We start from the raw sequence: 22,889 nt of genomic DNA, 5'->3' as shown, positions 1-22,889 counted from the left end.
AGCCCAAGAATCTGGGAGGGTAAGAGGCGACGAACGGAGGGACTCGGGGCAGACTTGCGACGCCCTGGAGCGTGTGAGACACGGGGGTCCCACGCGCGGACAGGCGCACAGCGTCTAAAGCGTTAAGGCGCCGCGCCCCGCCCCAGCCCGGGGATTGGCGGCCCCGGGGGGCGTGGCCGGAGGGCGGGCCCGCGTTTGCCGCAGCTGCTGGTGGGCGGGGCCCGGGCGGGGAGCGGGAGGGGCGCGAAGCGGAGCCGGGCCCGCGCCGCGCGCCCCGCCGGGCGGGCTTCGGGCTGCGCCAGTGAGCCGGGCCGGTGGCGCCCGCATCGGAGACCCGGAGCTGGACCTTGAGGCAGCAAGTAAGTGAAGCAGGCCCACCGTGGCGCCCCTCCCAGCTCCGACCCGCCGCAGTGCACGCTGCACCGCGCGGCGCGTCAGACCGGACCAGAGCTGGGGAGGGGGCGCGTCCCGCTGCTGGGGTCCCAGGGGGGAGGGGAGCGGAGATGAGGCCGATGATGTCATGGATGCTTCGCCCGGCCTGGGGGGAGGTGGCGGCCAAAGGGGGTGCGGCCCGGATTATGTCACCTCTTCCCTCCGCGCCCCGCCCCCCGGGGCCACACGCGTTGGTGGGGAGCCAGGAAGGTGCGGACGGGATTTCTCCCCATAGGGACCCCTAGACACCTCCGTCGACGGCCTGTGGTAGGGATCTCTACCAGTTGGCCCTGCGGGCCGTGGGGTGCTGGTGAATGGCGACCCTCTCTCTTCCCCCCACCCAGCGGAGGCTCGTGTGTGCGCGCGTGTGTGCTCGGGGTGGGGGGGCGCTGTCGGCCCCCTCAGTCCTAAAGCACCGGCTTCATCAGAGCAAGGAGCTAGGCGATGGGCCCCTTCCTCCGCCAGTGCCCACAGTGCCAAGGGAAGATGGATCTCCCCTCACTCATTCCAACCAAGAAGTTCTGGAGATCTCTGCACCCCAAAAGCCCTTTAGTGCCCCCAGATCCCTTCCCTCCCTCAGTCCTTCCTGGAAGCTCTTCCTGATTTCCTGCCCCTATTCATTGCCTCTTTGCATTGCTCATAACTAGCATTCCCACATGCATTTGCCCTGCATTTATTTTCTTGGTGCCAGGGCCCAGAGACCCTCCAGGACTCTGCCATCTGTGCCCCTGGGAAACCTACAGGCCAGCCCTGGGGAGGCCTCAGAAGTCAAGTGCTTCAAAACCCCTCTCCCTCCAGGAGTGATCAGAGATGCCATTCTGGGAGGCAGCATTTGGATTGGTTCTAGAAGGCTGTGGGATGGGGAGAGAGCTGAGACCAGGTTATGTGTGGAGTGGAAAGCGGCTCAGGTCAGGGGAGATATAGGATGGGCATCAGGAGAGGACTCGGGGCCCCTGCTGCAAGCTCTGCTCTGGTTCTGGAGGCCAAGAGGAATACCAGGCATTTAATCCATAATACATTTACCTCTTAAAATGCCTGCAAGGTGGGTGTGAGAACCCCAGATGAAATAACCTGCATGAGGTTCTACTCCTAATCAGTGGAGCTGGGATTTACACTTGGAGATGATGCCACCAGAACTCTGTCTACTGCACTTGATCCTGCTCGTGGAAGGATTTGGGCAGAGCAGGGACAAGATCGGTTGCCCTTTAAAAAGAGAACCCTGGCAGCTGCTCAGGGGAGAGAGTCAGGAGAAGAAAGGCCAGTGAGGAGCCCTAGCAAGGGTGCAGGCAGGAGAGGCTGCTGAGATGTTTAGGAGGTAGAATAAGCTGGGCCTGGGGACTCTGAGACCCCAAGTGTTCCTAGCTTTGAGAGGGACATAGGTGGAAAGGGACTGGGTAGTCACTGTGGGTTGGAGAGACCTGCACGTGTAACCCCCAGGTAGAATCCATTTGGCCCTTTCATGACAGCTAATACTGTGTGTAATGTCCCAGGCACTGATAGCTGTGTTGGGCAGCAGGCTCTGATCCTAGGACATTGTGCTAATGCCAGAAGGCTGCCTTTGCAGACCATGCTCAGTTACCTGGGCCATTTCAGGACCCTGACCCACAGGCAAAGCTCAAACCCTTCCTCTTGGCTCAGTTCCTGCTTATTATGGAAACATATCCCCCTTCTCATCCTGCCAGCTCCCTGCTGGGATTTTTAGGAAAGAAGCTGCAGCAGCCCAAGCTTGGGAGAGGCAAGGGGCAGGGAATGCTATCAAGGGGTTAACTATGCAGGTTAGAATCATGGCAAGAAGCTCTTTGGGGAGTGAGACTCCAAGAAGAGTTTCTGTGGGTTGATAGTCAAGGATTCCCCCAGGTAGAACACAGGGAAAGGAGGAGCAGGACAATGGTCCTGGGACCTTATGTCCATCCAGGACTCTGGGCATCTGAGCTGAGCTGGGGACCACACACACTCTAGGGAAACAGTGGGGCAGAGTGGCATATGACCTGTGCCAACCTATGGTCAAATTCTCCTTTCCTGGATCTCAGAGAAGGTGGTACTGTATGTTTGTCCTGCACCTTACAGTTTACAAAGCACCTTCCCAAACATCCCCTGTCACTCACATGATCAACCTGATTACTGCTAAGGTTTGTTCCTGTCCACAGCCAGGCCTCTGGTGCAGCCCCTTGCAGCCCCCTTGCCTAGATCTTTCATCTCACTATTGGCACCTCCCTTTGGCATATCAACACACTCAGGTTTCTACCATGGTTAATTTTAAAATTAAAAAAGCCCTTGGATCTCACACCTCCTTAAATTACTGCCTTCTCTGGCCTCTTTTTAGCAGGAACTCTGCCTTTTCTTTTTCTGCACCCCTCTAGCCCTGTGGTCTGCCTTTGCTTTGCACCACTTTTCTGAAACCATTCTGACATAGACACCAGTGATGTCCCCACCTGCCAAATCCAGAGCACAATCTTCATTCCCAATTTTACCTGGCCTCTTTCTTTTCAACACTGGGAGCTGCCCCCACATTCTTTGGCCTTCAGGACCCGCCTTCTCCTGGCTTTCTTTCTGCTCCCAGACTGCCTCCCAGACATGTAGGACTCTGCTACCCTAGCTCAATGCTGGGTCCCGCCCACACCACCCTCAAATGCTGCTGATCCCGGTCTCTCTTCATCCAGTGCCTGAGAAGTATCTTCCTCAGGTGTACCCCAAAGCACCTATTTCCCCCAGGCAATCTTCCCTTGTCATGTTAAGGGTGTCAAACCCACCCTGGTGCCCCAGCCCAGACTCCTCCTTGTCCCCTGCTCCTGAACCCCATCTGTATGAGGTTTTGCTAGTTTTCCTCCCTAAACCCTGCCCAGGCCTTCCCACTGGTTCTGAGCCTCAGGCCATTCAGCCTTCATCCTCCCAGTCCCCAGCTCTCCCTACATTGCACCCCGGGGGTGGCAAGAGAAGGGGGTCGTGCTTAGGTGGGTGGGTGGGGTTGCAGGCTTGAGGCATAGCAGGCTGGAGTATGCTGGGGAGTGGTGGCAGAGCCAGAACTAGGGTGAGGCAAGAGAGGCACCTAAGGCACAAAATCTAAGGAGGCCCTTACTCTCAGGGTCTCACACCTGCTTATCCTACACTTCAGGTGTGCCCTGGGAGCCTCTCTTACTTCACCCTGGTCCCAGCCCTTGCATGTGGGGGACAGACTGGCCCAAGGGAGGAGGGTGGCAAAGTGCTGTTCTCCACACCTGTGGGGACAGACACTGAGAGAATGGAATTCTACAAAGATAGTGGCCTGGCTTGATGGTGAACTTTCCAGCAATCTAGGGCTGCAATTCCTGCTATGGTGGTCAGAAGACCGCAGAAGAACAGAAGTTTTGTTGGGCTTTCTGGGTCTGGGGCCTAGCATTAGAACTAGGCGTCTGGGTAGAAGATGGTCTGTGGAGCACTCAAGGGGCCACTGCGTGCCACGTGCACCCTTCACCTTGATAGGGAAAGAGGGCTCCCTGCCTGTCTGGGAAGGGAGTAGGGGTAAAGGCCTCTCCCATTTCTGGCCCACGTATTTGAGAGCCTTGCCTGAGGCAGGCACTGCCTGGGGCCCCTGCCCGGCTGGATTATGCACATCTCTGGGGCAGGTGTTCCCGGTGCGGACTTGAGACAAAGGAACGAGGAAGCAGGGCCTCCCTGAGCACAGGTAACCTGAGGTCTTGCTCCCCCTTCTCCTGTGGGCCAGCCTCGGGGGAGGGGGACACACACCCACCGAAGGGCTCAGGGGACTTCACGGTGAATTGAGCAGGGTCAAGGTCCACAGGGAGAGGGGAGGGGAGTAGTCCAGGAAGTCTTCCTGGTGGCAATGAATTCTTAGCGGGGTTCGCAGGCGCGGGATCCTCTGGTGAGCCAAATGGGTGCGGCGGCCCCGCCCCTCTCCCCGCCCACCTCCCCGCCCACCTGTGGGAAACGCAGGCCTCGAGGGAGGCTCTGCCAGCCCCTGCAGCTGGCGCCCCTGCGTCCTCTGCCCGGGCCTCAGCCAGCCCCGGGAACCCTGCGGAGTATTGGTCTCGGGGAAGGGCCCCTCTCCTGCCTGGGCCCCCAGTGCGTCTGAGTTGGGAGGGCTCCCTCGCCTCGCGCTGCAGCCGCGGCCCGGTCCGTCCGCTGGGGGCGGGACGTGCTGGAGGCTGTGCCCACCGGCGACCCAGATGCTGACCGCAGCGGCACCTCCCGCCCACCACCCCCCAAGACCCCTGTTTCCTCCAGTGCCCTCCGCCTCGGGGCGCCTGGCACGCGGCAGCCCCGCGAGGTAGGTCCTTCATTCCTCCCATTTCGCAGAGGAGAAAACTGCAGTCCGGGATGGCTCAGTCGGCCCGTCCAAAGTCGTGCAGCTGGTTCGGGCCGAGCCCCGACTGCGAGAGTGAGGCACATGGCCCCTGCAGACCAGGCCTCGGAGGGTCCAAGGCTTGAGGACCCGTCGGCCCCCCACCCCCTTGGAAAGGCAAGGAGAGAAGCCTGCGCTGGTAGTGAGCTTCCACTTCTGCCCTTGACTGCAACACCCTAGGTTAGGGGGCTGGGAAGGACCCCCACCCTAAATTTCTGGATAGGGATGTGTTTTTCTCCCCGCCCCACCCCCAACTCCTGAGGTTCCCTATTGGATTCAGGTCCTGCTCTCCCCTTTCAGACCCATCTCCCCAGCCCATGAGATTGAGATACAGGGCCCGGACCCAGGGTAAAGAACCCTTAAGTTCTGGCGGTTGCAGCAAAGAGTTAAGAGAGCCCTTAAGTCTGGGAGGCTCATGGACAAGGGGGGGTTGAGACAGAAGTTGAGTGGAATATTGAGCTGCGCAAAGCTGGGGCTGTGTGCATGGTGCCCCGGGGGCTGGGCTTTATCAAGTGGGCAACAGGCAGCCTCCCTTACCAGGCTCCCTCTTACCCTGGCCCTATTGCTCCACCTTAGATGCCTGGGAACTCTTTGTACCCACTGTAGGGAAGGGGACACTGGGGGGCAGGGTAGTGCTGGGGCTGACTTGGCTGGAGGGTGGGAGTAGGGGTGAGGTCTGACCTATCTCTGCCTTCCCATCTATGCCCACAGTGCCCCCCTGGCTTAGTCATGGCGAAGCTGGAGACACTACCTGTGCGTGCTGACCCAGGGCGGGATCCCCTCCTGGCCTTTGCCCCACGGCCTTCTGAGCTTGGACCCCCAGACCCCCGCCTGGCCATGGGCAGTGTGGGCAGTGGGGTGGCCCATGCCCAGGAGTTTGCCATGAAGAGCGTGGGCACCCGCACAGGGGGTGGGGGCAGCCAGGGCAGTTTCCCAGGCCCCCGAGGCAGTGGCAGTGGGGCCAGCAGGGAGAGGCCCAGCCGATACCCCTCAGAAGACAAGGCTCTCGCCAACTCCCTCTACCTCAATGGCGAGCTTCGAGCCAGTGACCACACGGATGTCTGCGGCAATGTGGTGGGCAGCAGTGGTGGCAGCAGCAGCAGTGGTGGCAGTGACAAGGCCCCTCCACAGTATCGAGAGCCCAGCCACCCACCTAAGCTCCTGGCCACCTCAGGCAAACTAGACCAGGTCAGTCCCCAGGGCCTGAGACCCTCATAGCCTTTTTCTGGGGGTGGGAAGCAGCCCAGAAAGGAGGGCAAAGTGGGCCTTCTTGGGGGCTGTGCTGGGGAGCCAAGGAGTGGGGCTCTGGAGCCAAGTCCAGTTGGCGGATCTAGGACAGAGACCTAGTTTGGGTGAGCCATGAAGTGGAGACCCAGATGAGGGACCTGAGGATGGAAATCCAATGGGTGGGTGGGAAGAGGCCGAGGCCAAGGTTCAGGCCTCCTCCTGATGCCCCCTCCCCCTCCTTGGCTTTCACGCAGTGCTCAGAGCCACTAGTTCGGCCGTCAGCCTTCAAGCCTGTTGTACCCAAGAATTTCCACTCCATGCAGAACTTGTGCCCCCCACAGACCAATGGGACCCCTGAGGGTCGACAGGGCCCTGGTGGCCTCAAGGGCGGACTGGACAAGTCTCGGACCATGACACCAGCAGGCGGGAGTGGGGGCGGCCTCTCAGACTCAGGCCGGAACTCACTCACAAGCCTGCCCACCTACAGCTCCAGCTACAGCCAGCACCTGGCGCCCCTCAGCGCCTCCACCAGCCACATCAACCGCATTGGCACTGCCAGCTATGGTAGTGGCAGTGGCGGCAGCAGCGGTGGGGGGTCGGGCTACCAGGACCTGGGGACCTCTGACAGTGGGCGGGCCTCCAGCAAGAGTGGGTCGTCGTCATCCATGGGGCGGCCAGGCCACCTGGGGTCTGGGGAGGGCGGAGGTGGAGGCCTGCCGTTTGCGGCTTGCTCACCGCCCTCGCCCAGTGCACTGATCCAGGAGCTGGAGGAACGGCTGTGGGAGAAGGAGCAGGAGGTGGCAGCTCTGCGGCGCAGCCTGGAGCAGAGTGAGGCGGCGGTGGCCCAGGTCCTGGAGGAGCGGCAGAAGGCCTGGGAGCGGGAGCTGGCTGAGCTGCGGCAGGGCTGCAGTGGGAAGCTGCAGCAGGTGGCCCGCCGCGCCCAGCGCGCCCAGCAAGGCCTGCAGCTGCAGGTGCTGCGGCTGCAGCAGGACAAGAAGCAGCTGCAGGAGGAGGCGGCCCGGCTGATGCGACAGCGGGAAGAGCTAGAGGACAAGGTGGCCGCCTGCCAGAAGGAGCAGGCTGACTTTCTGCCCCGGATGGAGGAAACCAAGTGGGAGGTGCGGGCTGGGGGCTGGGGCCTGGGGCCCTCTGTCTCCCTTCTGTCCCTCTGGAGAACCCCAGAGCAGTAGCCCCCACTAGCACAAGGGGGAATGAAAGGAGCAGGAGGGACAAGAATCAAGTAGGAGTGTCTGTGAGGACTGGAGGCTGTCCCTGGGCTATGTGTGGTTGGCCACGTCTGTCCTGAGTCCAGGCAGGGCACCCCTGTGTCACTGCTGCCCAGTCTGAGGGACTGAGCCCCAGCCCTGGTGCCAGACGTGGCGCGGGTTGGGGTGAGCAGGGCTCCGCCTTTACCCCCCGCTTCTCCTCTGCCTGCCCTGCCCAGGTGTGCCAGAAGGCCGGCGAGATTTCCCTCCTGAAGCAGCAGCTGAAGGACTCGCAGGCCGACGTGTCGCAGAAGCTGAGTGAGATCGTGGGGCTGCGCTCGCAGCTGCGGGAAGGCCGGGCCTCGCTGCGGGAGAAGGAGGAGCAGCTGCTCAGCCTGAGGGACTCCTTCGGCAGCAAGCAGGCCAGCCTGGAGCTGGGCGAGGGCGAGCTGCCCGCCACCTGCCTCAAGCCGGCGCTGACCCCGGTGGACCCCGCGGAGCCGCAGGACGCGTTGGCCACCTGCGAGAGCGACGAGGCCAAGATGCGCCGTCAGGCCGGGGTGGCCGCCGCCGCCTCCTTGGCTTCTGTGGACGGGGAGGCGGAGGCCGGCGGGGAGAGCGGGACGCGGGCCCTGCGGCGGGAGGTGGGGCGGCTGCAGGCCGAGCTGGCGGCCGAGCGGCGCGCCCGGGAGCGCCAGGGTGCCAGCTTCGCGGAGGAGCGCCGCGTGTGGCTGGAGGAGAAGGAGAAGGTCATCGAGTACCAGAAGCAGCTGCAGCTGAGTTATGTGGAGATGTACCAGCGCAACCAGCAGCTGGAGCGGAGGCTTCGGGAGCGCGGGGCGGCGGGGGGTGCGAGCACGCCGACCCCCCAACATGGCGAGGAGAAGAAAGCCTGGACCCCTTCGCGCCTCGAGCGCATTGAGTCCACAGAAATCTGATCCTCGACCTGGGCACGTGGCCTTCTGACAAATGCCCTGTCAAAAGGCCAGAGTCCCCAGTGTCCCCTCCCCTCCATCTCTCTCCCCCATATGCCCCATATCCCCAGACCAAAGAGGTTCTCAAAGCAGCTGTGACCAGGCTCCTCCCTGCGACTCCGTTTCCCCAGTGCTGTGCCCTCCCAGCTCCAAGGCTGCCCTTGTGGGCAGCCCACTGGGACCCTCCTAAAAGGAGGGAATGGGGGAGGGCAGAGTGAGTGGGGATGAGGGACCAGAGGAGTCACGCTCCCTTTCTTGGCACCCCCTTGGAGATGGAGACCGCAGGCCTTCAATGCCGTGAGGTGCCCCAGCCCCTCTGGGGGGGTCTGGGCTGCTACTGTCCGCCACCCTGTGTCCAGTGATGCTCTCTGTGCTCACCTCGTAGGCCGGGGAGCCTGAGGGGGCCTGCATGGTGTCTGCTGAAGCTGACCCTGGGCTCCTGGCTTCTCTCCTTTCTGCAGTGTTCTCTCTCCCTGGGCAGATTGGCAGGACAAGTGGGAGCAGATGGCCTGCCTGTGGTTGAGAGGGCTACCTGCCCAGCCCCTCCCCCCCAAGGTCTCTTGGGCTCAGGCCTCAGAGCCTGGCAAGGTCCTGCGTGTGTGTTGGGGGAGGGGAGGGCAGGGGCTAGAAGCTCAGCGCCCAGGGAAGATCTGTCCTCTTGTTCTTGGGTTACTTGGAGGCTTCTCGGCTCTACCCTCACCCTTCTGGCCAGAATCCTGCAGGGCAATAGCCCCATCTGCTTGGCTGACCCCACACCTAGGGCCTCTGTTCAGCTCTAACTACAGCTATTAAGTGCTACCTGCCTCTCAGGCACTCCCTTCACCCAATTTCTGAGGTCAGATGAGTGTCTGCGATGTCTTCCCCCACCTGATTCCCCCAGCTTCCTGCTTTCATGCTCAGCACATCATCTTCCTAGGCCGCCTCGTCCCCAAAGTCTCACCTTTTCTTCCAGTAGAAAATTCTGCTTGACCTTTGGTGCACTGCCCACTTCCCAGCTCCAGTGATTGGCCCAAGTCTGAGCCCGGGGCCCTTGTTTGGGGGGTGGGGAGGGTTGGATGTGATTGCCCTTGAAGAACATGGCTACCATGAGAGGAACACTGACCTCTTGGTTCCCAGGGCCCTGAGGTGGCCTAGCATTTGCCCAGGGTAGGCCTGGCACGGCCATCAGCAGGGGCTAGGTCAGCCAATGTCACTTCCTCTTGGGGCCCTCTCAGACTCCATCTCCCCAAGACAGGAAGGGAAAAGCAAATTTCTAATTCACCAGCAATAAAAATTGGAGGAGGCTTGGCCCTCAGCCCTGGTATTTCTCTCTTTTTCACTCTCTTCCTCCCATCCCCAACACTGAGTTTGGGGGACAGGGTGGAGAGAGCTGGCAACTACTGTGAGCAAGTCCCCCAGCCCCTGATTGGCCTCCTCCCATGACTGGTGACTGTTTAATGAGCTGTGCGTCCCCCACAAAAACAGGAGTGCCCCTCTTTGTGGCCTCTAACACTTTGCACAGCCCCTTCTGGGTGGTCCTCACCAGGTCTCTGAGCTGGGTGGGAAGCCATCCTGGCAACCACTGCCCACTCCACTCACCCCTCACTGCACCTGCCCCAGAACCTGGCCCTGGGCCACAGGGGCAGGGAGAAGAGAAGGCATTAGTAGGAAAAAAAAAAAAAAATAGAAAAAAATATGAACAGACTTAGCTTTGGGATGTCCAACCACAAAATAAATTATATATAAATATATATAAATATATATCTCTACCATATGTGATGGAAAGACTTTTCGTTTTCCTTTCCCAAAGAAATAAAATGGAGAAAGCCTCTTGAGTGGCATTCTTTGGCCTGCTTGTGTCTTTGCGGTGTGGGAGGCGAGGCCTGGGTGGAAGGATTGGTGGAGGGCAAAGCTGGAGTAAACATTTCCCAGAGGAGGCACGAGACTAGAGGTGCTCACTGGGCTGTGCTAGGAGGTTGGCTCAAAGCCCAGGCTCTTCCACATTACCCAGGAGGAGTCGTGGTTCCACATTTCTGCCCAATGGTGCTTTCTCTTTGGCTCAGTCTGTCATCAGAAGGGCTTCACACTGGTTCTAGCTCAGAATCTGGACACTAGGCCACTAGCCAGAAAACGGGTAATGCAGGAGAGCTAGATGCAGCCTGCGGTCACCTGAGCCACCTTACAGTAATTGGCAGATATTTGAGGGCAGAATGCACAGAAGTGAAGGCTGAGAATGGGTTTGTAATTAATGGTGAGGCCCCCATAGACAGAAGGGACCCAAGCGTGCTGCACAGCAGAGAGCTGCCCTTTATGACAATTCCTTCTGTCATCGTCACAAAGCCCCACAATTAAGAATGCATTCTGGGCCGGGCGCGGTGGCTCACGCCTGTAATCCTAGCACTCTGGGAGGCCGAGGCGGGTGGATTGCTCAAGGTCAGGAGTTCGAGACCAGCCTGAGCAAGAGCGAGACCCCGTCTCTAATAAAAATAGAAAGAAACTATATGGACAACTAAAATATATATAGAAAAAATTAGCCGGGCATGGTGGCACATGCCTGTAGTCCCAGCTACTCGGGAGGCTGAGGCAGTAGGATTGCTTAAGCCCAGGAGTTTGAGGTTGCTGTGAGCTAGGCTGACGCCACGGCACTCACTCTAGCCAGGGCAACAAAGCAAGACTCTGTCTCAAAAAAAAAAAAAAAAAAAAAAAAAGAATGCATTCTGCTATAAGTAACACAACAGGACCTCAAGGAGTTTATTTTTCCTCACCTGACAAGAAGTCTGCACTTCAGTGTCATAGGAATCAGTTCATCAAGGACCTAGATTTTTCATTGTCCCACTGTCCCATCCTTACCTTGTTCCCTCCTTACCACAAGGTGGCTGCCACAGCTCTGTACAGGGATTGAGGCTGCAACACTTTATCATGATAATGAAAGCTTTCCCAGAACCCTGCCAGCACACTTCCCTTTAAATTTCCTTGTCCTGAACTGAATCACATGCTCCTCCCACTTCAAGGGAGACTGGGAAATTGAGTATTTGGCAAAGAGGGACAGGATTGTTATGGCTGCCTAGGAGCAAAGATGGTTCATCCCTTGGGGATGGACTCTCTGCTCTCTCTGGGTTCTGCCAGCAAGGACAGAGTCATAATCAACAACTAGCAGTGTTTGCCCTGGTCTGGCCTGTGTGAGAGAATCCTCCCTAAGCAGTGGTCTGGGTCCCCAAATGTTCACACTCAGGCAAACAGTGCTCTCCACAGAGTTGGGATGCCAGGCTTGCCCCTCCTTGCAGGGACATGTTCTTCCCTACGCTGACTTTGTCTCCCCAACAAGATGGTGCTCTGGAGGGAGCATGATTTCTGAGGTCTCCTTTACAGCCCTTGGGAAGTATAGACCAGTAGCCAAGGCGCTGACAAGGTATGAAGACCCTGATCAGCAGTCTTCATATCACGGTATGAAGACCCTGATAGGTAGAGCTCGGAAGAGTCTCTTCGTTGCCTAGGTGCCCATACCGACCCAGGTGTGAGCTCCCCTACTTAGGGAGGTGGAGGATCACCCTGGCTCATCTGCCATAGCTCTGGCCTCCTCAAGCTCCAGATTCTCACATCCATTTCTCCTAACAGGCTCGTCTACCCATCACATCACTAACTCGTCTCCTGAGAGCACTTTACAGATGCATCTCTATTATAAGTGCATTATTACCATCACTGTACCGGCTTAGAGGGTTTATGTGACTTCCATAATGTCATAAAACCCTGAGTGGCGGTCCTGGATTCAAACTGGTTTCTAAGCTACTCAATTACTTCCAGAGCGATCCATCCAAGCAGGTGTTTTTCCCTCCGCAGGTCCTAGACTCCCCCTGTTTCCCCATCAACATCCTGCAGTAGAAAACGTCCTTGGAAAACGCTGACACAGTCTTTTGAACCTCTGCAGCACCCGTTACTCGCACAGCACTCGGAAGTAGTGGGCAGTTGGCCGGAAGTGGGGTTTTGAGGCCCCGGCGTACTTGAACGGGTGTTCGTGCTGCCTCAGCCCCCAGGATAACGGGTTTGGTGTTGCGGCGCTCGCCTTCGCCCGGCTCAGGTGAGTGAAGGAGGTCGCGGCGGACGCTCCCTGCGCTCATGGCGACCTGGGCCTTGGCCTGTGCCTCCCGCCCTCCTGGCCGGACCAGGGCCGGCGCACACCGAGGCCCTGTTCAGTGATTCCTGGCAGGGGTTGTGGGCGCCTCTCGCGGAACTGGCTCTAGGGAGAACCTCGGCAACTCTCGCCACTCCGGAGTTCCGTGATCTTGGGCAAGAGACTTATCTTAACCTTGATTTTTTTTTTCCTCTGTGAAATGGGGATCGTAACAGTATTTTCCCACAGGGCTGTTGTGAGAATGTAGTGAGAGATTCAGTCGCGCCTCTTATAACGTTTTTATGTGCAAGCAAATGGCTTGGAGATTCCGATTCTGTAGGTCTTGGGTGGGGCCTGAGATTCTGTGAGGCTGATACCGCTGGCCCACAGACCACATTTCGAGTAGCAGGGCCCCCCAGTATTTTGCTTAGTACTTGGGACGCGGTGAATCTTCAGGAACTATCAATAGGATGCAATGTATACTCCCCCCCCCCCCCCACTTTTAGCAGACGGTTTCTGGTTGCACAAGCCTGATTAAGGGTATTATTGATGCCCCTCTTCTTTTTTCCCTCACCAGGGACAAGAAATAATAGCTCTTTCTCTTTCTGTGCACATCATGACACAGCTTTTCTGTCCTGACTCAGGACAAGGGACTCAGGTACCCTGACACCATCTACTTTCATCGGTCACCTCAGGTGATGATGCTTCATTGCGCACTCACTGTAGACTCTTGAACAGTGCTCCATCCTGTGGAGCCCATAGCTAAGTGCATTACCAACTATGGCTTGTTTTGTGCTCTAGTCATTTGTTACTACCGGAATCTGCATTGATGTTTTCCACATTTTGGGCACACTTTTTGAGTAGTAAGAACAGCTGCCTTTCTATAGCTGGGTTCTGCAGCACATTGCTCTGAATGGCCTTGGGCAAGCCCTTGGATGATTTGCTGCTGCCTAGTAGACCAAAACAAAATCTGAAGACTCTGTGCTGCATAATACAGCCGAGAAAGTGAAGCCTTTGGCAGTTATGCAGGTCTAATATTTATTTGTCAGTATGATTTTGTTCCCCGTTCATTAGTTTATTTTTCTAGTCCCTAACTAGGCCTCATCATTCATTCATCATGTGAAAAACTCAACTTAGATATAAAATAATTCTGAAATTCCTTCATCACTTGTCTGAAATGGTATACTGTACAGACTTGCATATTGGAAAAACAGATAAAACCAATTGTTTGTTGAGCTAACGTTCACCAAACACGATAGGTACTCAGACCATTTATTTGGGAATTTTCTCTCATGACTATGTGGGTGCACCTACTTCTCTTTATCTGCCTGGATTTTGTCATTCCTCCAGAAGTCCCATTGAGATGGGCTGAGTGTCAGCTCCCTGTTATACGGAAAGATTTTCTAAAAACAGGGTCTTATGAAACTTTTTAAAAGCAGTGGCTCTAACAGAATTATCTGTGGGGCTTGGTCGGACTATATGTACCCATATCCTTCTTGCCATTCTGATAGAGGAATAGCAGAGTCTTAGAAGGAGAGGGGAGGGCTATGTAAGCTGAAACAGTTTGACAAATGATTATAATGTACTGTTTTCTCTCCTATAAGCATGGAAACTAGAACAAGGAGGCAGGGATGGGTTGCTAAACTTAATTTTGGTTTGGCTTAGATTTGTGGGTGATACGTATCTTGACCTAAACACCTTTGCACTAGTGCTTTACCTTCATATTACTGGTAGACTCTACTCTTGTAGGCTCTGCTTCTGTGTGGAAACAGCAGCACAGAAGAGAAGAGTGTAGCACAGTTAACATCCTCATTAATAGCTAAGGGTCCTTAAACAAAACAAAAAACCCCCCAGAAAACAGCTAAAGGTCCTTATTGTCAGTCTCTAAGCCCTTGCTAGGGGCTTTAAAGCTTTGTAGATTCTCAACAGGAGACCTCAGCATCTAGAGAAAGTTAGTTTTTTGCTTTTTTAATTTTCAAGGTTGTTCAACAAATTATTTGATGAGTTAAGAATGGGGTTTGGAGTATCCATTTATTTGTGGCAATTTTATTGGGACATAGGAAAAGGATTAGTACTGAGGGATGAGAACTGGTAAATTGTATATGCTGAGGGTGTCATATACTTAATCTACAGTTAGCGTAGCTGCCTTTCTCTGCCTGGCTCCCCTCCTCTAACTTCTGGACTGTAGTTTAAAATGAAGCTGTTCGGCCTTGCTCAGACCTGTACCTGAAAGGTAGAAAGGTAAGGTTCTTTGCTCCTGTGAAATCACATCATTCAGGGTGGTTTGGGCAGTGCCTTTCAGAACTGCTAGGATCCGGGGGTCTCTGAGGCTGCACTCTGATTCATTAGGACCCCTAAAGAGATGAGGAGGAGGGTATACTCCGGGCCTTAAACTAGGAAAGGAGCTTTCTGAAATGATATCAGATGTCTTTGAACCTTTAGTGAAGGAGTCAGGAGTTAACTGAGCATCTCATGGTGTGGTCTTCTAGCTTTCTTATGATTCTTTGGAAGTCCTTGAGTAAGGAGGATCTAACCCTCTCAGGTGTGTTTTCTCCTTCTGGTCAGTACATCCGTACCTTCTCTTCTTTGCAATGCCTTTTCTCCCTTTACTCCCTTTCTCCCACTTTACTGCTTCTGTATCTTCCTTGTTTTTCTTTCCTTCTCCATAATACTCAAGACCCAGCTGCTGAAGTGGTTCTATTTCAGACCTGCACATGTAGATGTAGTGTCTATAGAGTTACTCTAATAATTTGCATAGTAAAAAGTAAGTAGCCACTGTTTGCCATTTGCAGTTTGGCTTTTCATACCTCTAAGATTCATTATTTTGTCTATTACTGAGTATCCCAAATCTGAAAATCTATAAAGTCCAAAATGCTCCACAATCTGAAAATCTAAAGTCCAAAATGCTCCACAGTCTGAAACTTTTTGAGCACTGATACAATGCTTAAAGGAAATGCTCATTGGAGCATTTCAGATTTTAGATTTTTAGATTTGGGATATTCAACTTGTCAGTATAATGCAAGTATTCCAAAATCTGAAAAAATTCAGAATCTGAAACACTCTGGTCTCAAGCATTTTGGATAAGGGATATTCAACCATAGTGATAGCTAGAATCTAGACAGAGATGGGAGGGGCTTTTGAGCTTACTTAGTTCTAACCCTTCAGCTCCCTGGCACCTGGAAACGCTAGAAGACCATAGATTGTTTATACACTACCCTCCACCCCCAACTTGTGTTTCCTGACTCCTATTGTCTCTCTAGTATACCAATAATGTGAGCTTGGGAGTCAGATGGTCTTTTGATGTTGAGCCCCACCCAATCCCTGGGTACATAACCTTTTGCAGATTTTTTAATCTTGTGAAGTCTCTTTCTCATCAATAATAATAAACTTACCTTACAGAAAGGTTGTAAGTATTGAAACTAATGCAGCTAAAACAGCTCTTAAAAGGCTCTGAGCCTTGGCACGGAGGAGGCCCTAAGACAATTGTGGGTCTTGTTATTTCCATCTTGGAATTTAGCCTGTATTTTTAGAAATCAAAAAGAGTCATATCAGTTGAAAACACTGGATCTACACCAAACATTGATGTTCTAAGAAATGGTTCTTGTGTTCATTTCTGGACCATGTACAGTAATTTCATTAAGTACTCCTAGGTAGAAGTAATTGAAGTAATTTTAACTTTTTAGTGTGCTTTTAAAATTACATCATTTATAGAGAGATACATATTAAGTCAATTTGTATACTCTTCTGTATTAACAGTTTTAATTCAATAAAAAGGGGGAAAAAGTTAATTTATCAAAGACATAACAGAAAGTCTTCCCACAAAGAAGCTATGTAGTTAATTTCCCCTTTTTTTTTAAGACAGTCTTGCTCTGTTGCCCAGGGTAGAGTGCTGCGGCACCATTATAGCTCACTGCAACCTCAAACTCCTGGGCTTAAGTGATCCTCCTGCCTCAGCCTCCCAGAGTGCTAGGATTACAGGTGTGTGCTACTGCGCCTGGCATAATTTCCTTTTATTTAAGTGTATTTTAGGTGATGGAATTCGTTTATGTACTATTTTTTCTACTGAATATTTGAGTATACTTTTCTTTTTTTTTTTTTTTTTTTGAGACAGAGTCTCACTTTGTTGCCCAGGCTAGAGTGAGTGCCGTGGCGTCAGCCTAGCTCACAGCAACCTCAAACTCCTGGGCTCAAGCAATCCTCCTGCCTCAGCCTCCCGAGTAGCTGAGACTACAGGCATGTGCCACCATGCCCGGCTAATTTTTTCTATATATATATTTTTAGTTGTCCATATAATTTTTTTCTATTTTTAGTAGAGACAGGGTCTCGCTCTTGCTCAGGCTGGTCTCGAACTCCTGACCTTGAGCGATCCACCCGCCTCGGCCTCCCAGAGTGCTAGGATTACAGGCGTGAGCCACCGCGCCCGGCCTTGAGTGTACTTTTCTATGAGTTGGTGCTTGCCACACATTTATCCTATAAACCAGCCACCCCCTATTGAATGGACATTTGGGTGGTTTTCAGTTTTTTGCTTTAGTATAACACAGCTATTTTGTAAAAAATAGGGTTTTTAAAAAGCCGTTTCTTAGGATCTAGTTCCCAAGATGAAATAAAGACTACAGATTTGAACAGTTTATAGCTTTAGTTGCACATTATGTTGAACTAAATTTAGATTCCAAGTTCTAAAGCAGGTCTTCTTAAAAGCTCTGTTCTGTCAACTGGGGAGTTTTGTTACCTGCTTTCTCTTTTGTTCCCATCTTGCCTGTGCTGTGATGTTAATTGAGATTCCTAGTGTATTTTGATGCATATAGATCTTCAATGACTGTCATCTAAATATTAAAGAAAAAATATTTCACAGCTATTTTCATAATGTTTTTCTAATTTTTAAAAAGTTGACCAGCTGTGTTCATAGAAATAAACTAATAGTCTATAGCAGAGATCGGCAAACTTTTTATGTAATTGGCCAGATAGTAAATATTTTAGGCTTTGCAGACCACACAGACTGCCACAATTACTCAGTGCTGCTCTGGTTTTGGGAAAACGGACATAGATAATATGTAACAAATGGCCTAGCTGTCTTCTGGTAAAACTTTACTTACAGAAAGAGATGAAGGGCTATATTTGGGCCCCAGGACATAGTTTGCTGACCCTGGTCTATAACATCTGAATCCATAGTTTGAAACTTGGTGGGGAATATGGTCTACAGGCCACAGTTAAAAACCAAGTGTACAAAGATTTAGTGTGAAAGAATTCTGCTCTGGTTTACAAAGAAATTAGAACATATATTCCTGCCACCCAGAGAAGCCTGTGTAGCTGGGTTACTAGGAAAGAGCTACTGGCCTGCCCTGCGGTCCTCTTGTTCTTATGCTATGGGCTGTGGAAGGGGAGGTTGACAGTTGAATTGGGCAGGCATTTTACGAGAGTCATTTTGGCACCTTGGAACCCTTATGGAATTTTCTACAGCAACAGCCCTGTCTAGTCCATCGATTGGCAGCTCAAGTCCCCTTGGATCTTGCTTGTCAGGCTTTGACATGTAAGTAGAAAGAATAAGCATTAAAGAAAGCCAGAGTATAGCAATGTCAATTTCATAGCCTCTTATGATTTCTATCATGGAAGAAAAATGGGGATTGTACTGCTCACAGGCAGAATAAGGAAGTAATCAACACTCGACTCCCTGGAAGCATTGCTAACCCGCTGCCTCCAGATGAAAGCCGTGCTGCTCCTCTGGCATGTCAGCAGGGCAGTCATGTGAATTGGTGTTCCCTGAACGCTGAGCCCAACTTTGAGATGCTCTTTTCTTCCCACCCATGAATTGACAGTGAGCAGTCCCTTAGCCTTCTGCTCTCCTGCACCAAAAGGAGTTTTTGAGTATACTTCCCAGTTATACAACTTCTCTGCAACTGCTCTGCAATAGTGATTCAAATTCTGTTATAAGCCTCCTGGAGAGGAGAATAGGCATCTTCTAAAAGGTACAGGAACAGCATTAGAATGACAGAATTCCATAATTACAAGTTTTGTACTTTAAGAACAGGGACAGTTATTGTGGGTATCAGTGATTAAATCTTATACCAAATTGCACTTTTTTTTTTTGAGAGGGGGTCTCACTGTGTTGCCCAGGCTGGCCTCGAACTCCTGGCCTCAAGCTATCTTCCCCTCTCAGCCTCCTGAGTGGCTGGGACTATAGGTGCGTGCCACCACACTTGGCCTAAATCCCACTTTTTTTGTGTGCTGTTAGTATGGCAGCTTTTATGGACTTTCTTATTCTCCAAGTGGAACCTTTATGTGTTGATATCAAAGAGATGGAATGAGTTGCTAATTTTTGTTTCCAGCTTTCTTTCTGGAGATCTGCCTTCCTCCTTCCTATTGAATGTTAGCAGAGCAACCCTCTCTTAATGAAGGAAGTCTGGATTGAGCAGCAATCTGGGAACTGCTCGATGATACTCTGGGTTTGGGGTTTTCATGTGCCTTTGCAAGGCACAAGAAGTTTATCCTTGGTATATATGCTGTCTTGTGATTTGGGCATTCACTAGCATTGGACTTCAGTGGACAGTAGTGTAGTTTTAATCTGTTTCTTATAATGTGTAAATTTTGATATTATGATAGGTAGAAGCCACTCATTCTTCATCTACCCTTTTTTCAGTATCTGGCACCAATTCTGGCCCAGTCATTTGTGATCCATGGCTCTTGTGATATGCCGAAGATTTCCAGGCAGTTTCTGTGGAACGCCTCCCCGTCCAGCTCTAATCAAGCACCATATAAACAAGAAATTGCCTGGTCAAACCTGTGAGAACTGTGTTCTGACTGCCAAAAAGATCCGTACTGACACCAGAATGGCAGCCACTCTCAAGTTGTTAAAACCTTTAGGATATCGAACACTTTACAATCCTTTTGCCTTCAGTGCAGCCCAAAGTGTGGTGTATTGGAATGTGAGAAGCAGCACACAGCGTGGGGGACAGGACCCTCCAGAACTCAGTAGTACCTGCCATTCTGCCAAAAAAGTTAAGAACGTTTGTAGCACGTCCTTTTCTCGGAGGACCCTCACAACCAGCAGTGCCCTCCTGAGTTTGGAATTCAACAAGCCCTCTACTTCTAAAGCCAGCACCTTGCAGTGGGGCTCACCCAGAGCCATGAGAGTTGAAGAAGAGGACATAGAAGTTTTTGATACCCTTGAAGACCCCCGAGTTTTCCTACAGCTCAGACCAGAGTACCAGCTTCACAGTTATCACAGATCTGAGACTTGTCAGCCCCTTTCTATTTCAGAAGGTGAACTAATTTTGCACAAAGTCACAGTTTATGAAAATAATCTCCAGCCTCAAACCATTGCTGATTATTTCTGTAAGCTGAGCTCTCTGCCTGCAGAACAGCGTCCTGTTTTGCTCTCCCGTACCAGCTTTGCTCTGCTCTGCCAGCTGAGTGTGAAAAACATACAGTTCTTTGATACCCCAGATCTGATCAATATTTTGAAAGCCTTTGTCGGTTTAGGAATCCCTCACTCCCATTCAATGCTAGCTGTGTATGAAACCAAATTTTGCCATCAGGTATGGGAGATGAGTCTGGATCAGCTTCTACTGGTAGCTGATCTTTGGCGGTACTTAGGCCGTAGAGTACCTCGGTTTTTAAAAATATTTTTTAGTTATCTTAATTTGCACTGGAAAGATCTATCCTTGTCCCAACTGGTTCACTTAATTTATATTATAGGTGAAAATCGTCAGGTCCCCGAGGACCTAATGCAAAAACTGGAATCACTGATCCTTAAGTATATAGATTCGATCAATTTAGAGGAAGTTGGTACAATCTGTTTGGGGTTCTTTAAATCAAGTAGTAGTCTCTCTGAATTTGTCATGCGAAAAATTGGAGACTTAGCTTGTGCTGATATGCAGCATCTGAGTAGTCATGCCTTAGTGAATATTCTTAAAATGTTCCGTTTCACTCATGTGGATCACATAAATTTCATGAAGCAGTTTGGAGAGATTGCTCCGCAGCGCATTCCTTCCCTGGGAGTTCAGGGCATCATGCACCTGACTCTTGCCTGCTCATCCTTACGCATTCTGGATGAAGGAGTAATGAATGCTGTGGCTGCTTCGTTGCCTCCTAGAGTAGCACACTGTCGAAGTAAAGATGTTGCCAAGATTCTGTGGTCATTTGGAAGTCTGAATTATGTGCCACCTAATGCAGAAGAATTTTATTCCAGCCTGATAAATGAGATGCACAGAAAGATGCCTGAATTCAGCCGATACCCAGAACACCTCCTCACCTGCCTTCTGGGCCTGGCATTTTCTGAGTACTTTCCAATAGAGTTAATCGATTTTGCTCTGAGTCCAGGGTTTGTCAGGTTAGCTCAGGAAAGAAGCAAGTTTGAACTCACTAAGGAACTATATACTCTTGATGGTACAGTTGGCATTGAGTGTCCAGATTACAGAGGTAATCGTCTTTGTTCTCAACTGCAGCAAGAGGGGTCTGAAATGCTGTGGGATTTAGCAAGGAAGGATATGAACTCAAAGCCTGAATTCCTAGAAATTCTCTTTTTACTTGAAATGATGTTGGGTGGGCCCCAGTACATCAAGTACCATATGATTTTGCCTCATACCCGATCTTCTGACTTAGAGGTTCAGCTTGATGTTAACATGAAGCCATTACCATTTAACAGAGAAGCTATACCAGGTGAAAACATAGCCAAATTAAGACTTAAGCATGAGGGGGTCAGCCTTACAGATGATTTGATCAATCAGTTACTAAAAGGGAAAACAAGAGGACATTTCCAGGGGGAAATTGAGTCAGAGACTGGGCAACAACCCATGGAATTAGAGAATAAGGCAGGCAGACCCGTGGGGGACTCTCTTTGTAATGTGGCAGATTGGTCGGGGCCCATGGAGATGGCTGGCCTGTGCCCCCCAGGCAGCGTGCAGACCCCAGCAGTGAAGTTGGCCATTCAAATGACAAATAAGAACCAATATTGCTATGGTTCCAGGAATCTGCTTGGACTGCATAATATGAAGAGACGGCAGCTGGTTCGGCTTGGCTATCGTGTGGTAGAGTTAGCCCACTGGGAATGGCTCCCACTACTGAAACGAACTCGCTTAGAAAAACTGGCGTTCCTCCATGAGAAAGTATTCACCTCTGCTCTCTGAAGGGCCTTCAGGGGCATTTCTACTCAAAAGCTGTAGGAGTAGACTGTTACTAGGTGTTGCGAAACAATTATAAAAGCCAGAATGTAAGTTTGGTAATAAAATCATCTGTGTAAGAGACTTAGTTGTGCTCTTGGCTATGGCAGATTAGAGCTAGTGTATGTTACTGTGAATTAATTGTAATCTTGTTGGGTTGTACAAGTTGCCACTAATTTGTGTGCATATTACTTCTAGTAAATAATAAACATCTTAAAATGTCCTGTAGTCAAGTAAGTCCTATTGCATTTTTCTTTGTTTACCAGCCTTATGTCACAGTTATTTTGAGTTTTTAGAATAAAAGTGTAGTCAGACATTGTATAAAGCCAATTTTTTTAAAGTGGTTTTCATATACCTTGTTTTAAAATAAGAATCCCAGGCCGGGCGTGGTGGCTCACGCCTGTAATCCTAGCACTCTGGGAGGCCGAGGTGGGCGGATCGTTTGATCTCAGGAGTTCGAGACCAGCCTGAGCAAGAGCGAGACCCCATCTCTACTAAAAATAGAAAGAAATTATATGGACAGCTAAAAATATATATAGAAAAAATTAGCCGGGCATGGTGGTGCATGCCTGTAGTCCCAGCTACTTGGGAGGCTGAGACAGGAGGATCTCTTGAGCTCAGGAGTTTGAGGTTGCTGTGAGCTAGGCTGACGCCACGGCACTCACTCTAGCCTGGGCAACAGAGTGAGACTCTGTCTCAAAAAAAATAAAATAAAAAAAAAAATAAAATAAAATAAGAATCTCCTATGGCTTCACTTATATTTTAGGATTTTCCCTCTGTGTGTCTTCACGGAGGGAAGTCCTCCTCCTTGTTCAGATTTGGTTGATTGTCCTTAGTTGGTTTTCCTGATTTAAAGAACCATTTCAGAAGTAGTGAACTTACTATTTTTCTCTTAGTCTCCCCTCTTCCACATTTCTATTCCTCTCCCATAAACTCCCTCCAATCCCCCCTCCATATTTTTTTCTTAAAATTGGACATAGAAGAATCAAGTTATCTAAGAGCCTGCTGGGCCAGTGGTTTACAAGTTTGACAATTAGGCAGAATGCTTTTCATGGCAAGTAGCTCAGACAAGAAGGAAACATGTTACCTGTCATATTAGGAAGTCCAGGGGGCTTCAGGTTTGGTCAATTCAGGTTTGTATTATATTACAGCCATAAATATAAGGAAATTGTATATACGTAAGTAACATAATACAAGTAACTTGTAAACACTTGAGATCTGTGACAATATCTTTTAAAGGGGATTCCCTCCCACCATTATTCAGTTCTTTTCTCAAAGGTCACTTCTTCAGAGAGGACTTTCCCATCTGTGCTAACCCAAACATTGCCTGATGGCCTTTGGTCATGCTCTGTCACTTTCACCAGTTTCATTTCCCTTGCTGAACTCAACAGTATCAGGAATTATTCTTTGTTTTCTTATTGCTTTCCCCATTGGAAGGTAACCTTTTGAATTAACTTTGTCTAATTATTT

The 22,889-nt window shown here is 51.2% G+C and overlaps 3 protein-coding genes across 11 annotated transcripts in view; all 3 read left to right on the top strand.

Annotated features, from left to right (window-relative positions):
- Positions 1 to 264: 264 nt before the first annotated feature.
- LZTS3 (leucine zipper tumor suppressor family member 3) lies at positions 265 to 9,995 on the top strand. Of its 7 annotated transcripts, XM_069496598.1 has the most exons (6): positions 265 to 359; positions 4,726 to 4,951; positions 5,483 to 5,959; positions 6,253 to 6,846; positions 6,985 to 7,116; positions 7,443 to 9,995. In XM_069496598.1, exons 3-6 carry the CDS (start codon positions 5,501 to 5,503, stop codon positions 8,139 to 8,141), a joined length of 1,884 nt encoding a protein of 627 aa, XP_069352699.1. In that variant the 5' UTR covers positions 265 to 359; positions 4,726 to 4,951; positions 5,483 to 5,500; the 3' UTR covers positions 8,142 to 9,995. The 7 variants fall into 7 exon arrangements, with proteins under 7 accessions (XP_069352699.1, XP_069352694.1, XP_069352693.1 ...); XM_069496593.1 differs by having other exon boundaries at positions 4,726 to 4,888; positions 6,253 to 7,053; XM_069496592.1 differs by having other exon boundaries at positions 4,726 to 4,888; positions 6,253 to 7,116.
- Positions 9,996 to 12,151: 2,156 nt separating this feature from the next.
- The window catches only part of UBOX5 (U-box domain containing 5), a 31,265-nt gene continuing 20,527 nt past the window's right edge, over positions 12,152 to 22,889 (top strand). For 2 of the 3 annotated variants that reach the window (XM_069495728.1, XM_069495726.1), the window contains exons 1-2: positions 12,152 to 12,231; positions 14,398 to 14,505. The gene's annotated coding sequence lies outside the window, so the exon portion shown is untranslated. The remainder of the gene's footprint in view (positions 12,232 to 14,397; positions 14,506 to 22,889) is intronic. The other variant, XM_069495727.1, reaches the window with a different exon arrangement.
- Positions 18,899 to 21,656, top strand: FASTKD5 (FAST kinase domains 5). The gene has a single exon (XM_069495724.1). It carries the CDS (start codon positions 18,936 to 18,938, stop codon positions 21,384 to 21,386), a length of 2,451 nt encoding a protein of 816 aa, XP_069351825.1. The 5' UTR covers positions 18,899 to 18,935; the 3' UTR covers positions 21,387 to 21,656.

Source organism: Eulemur rufifrons, chromosome 20 (assembly GCF_041146395.1).
Source record: "Eulemur rufifrons isolate Redbay chromosome 20, OSU_ERuf_1, whole genome shotgun sequence".
NCBI lineage: Eukaryota > Metazoa > Chordata > Mammalia > Primates > Lemuridae > Eulemur > Eulemur rufifrons.
The sequence above is the reverse complement of the archived record's forward strand: the minus strand, read 5'-3'. Positions and strand labels throughout refer to the sequence as shown.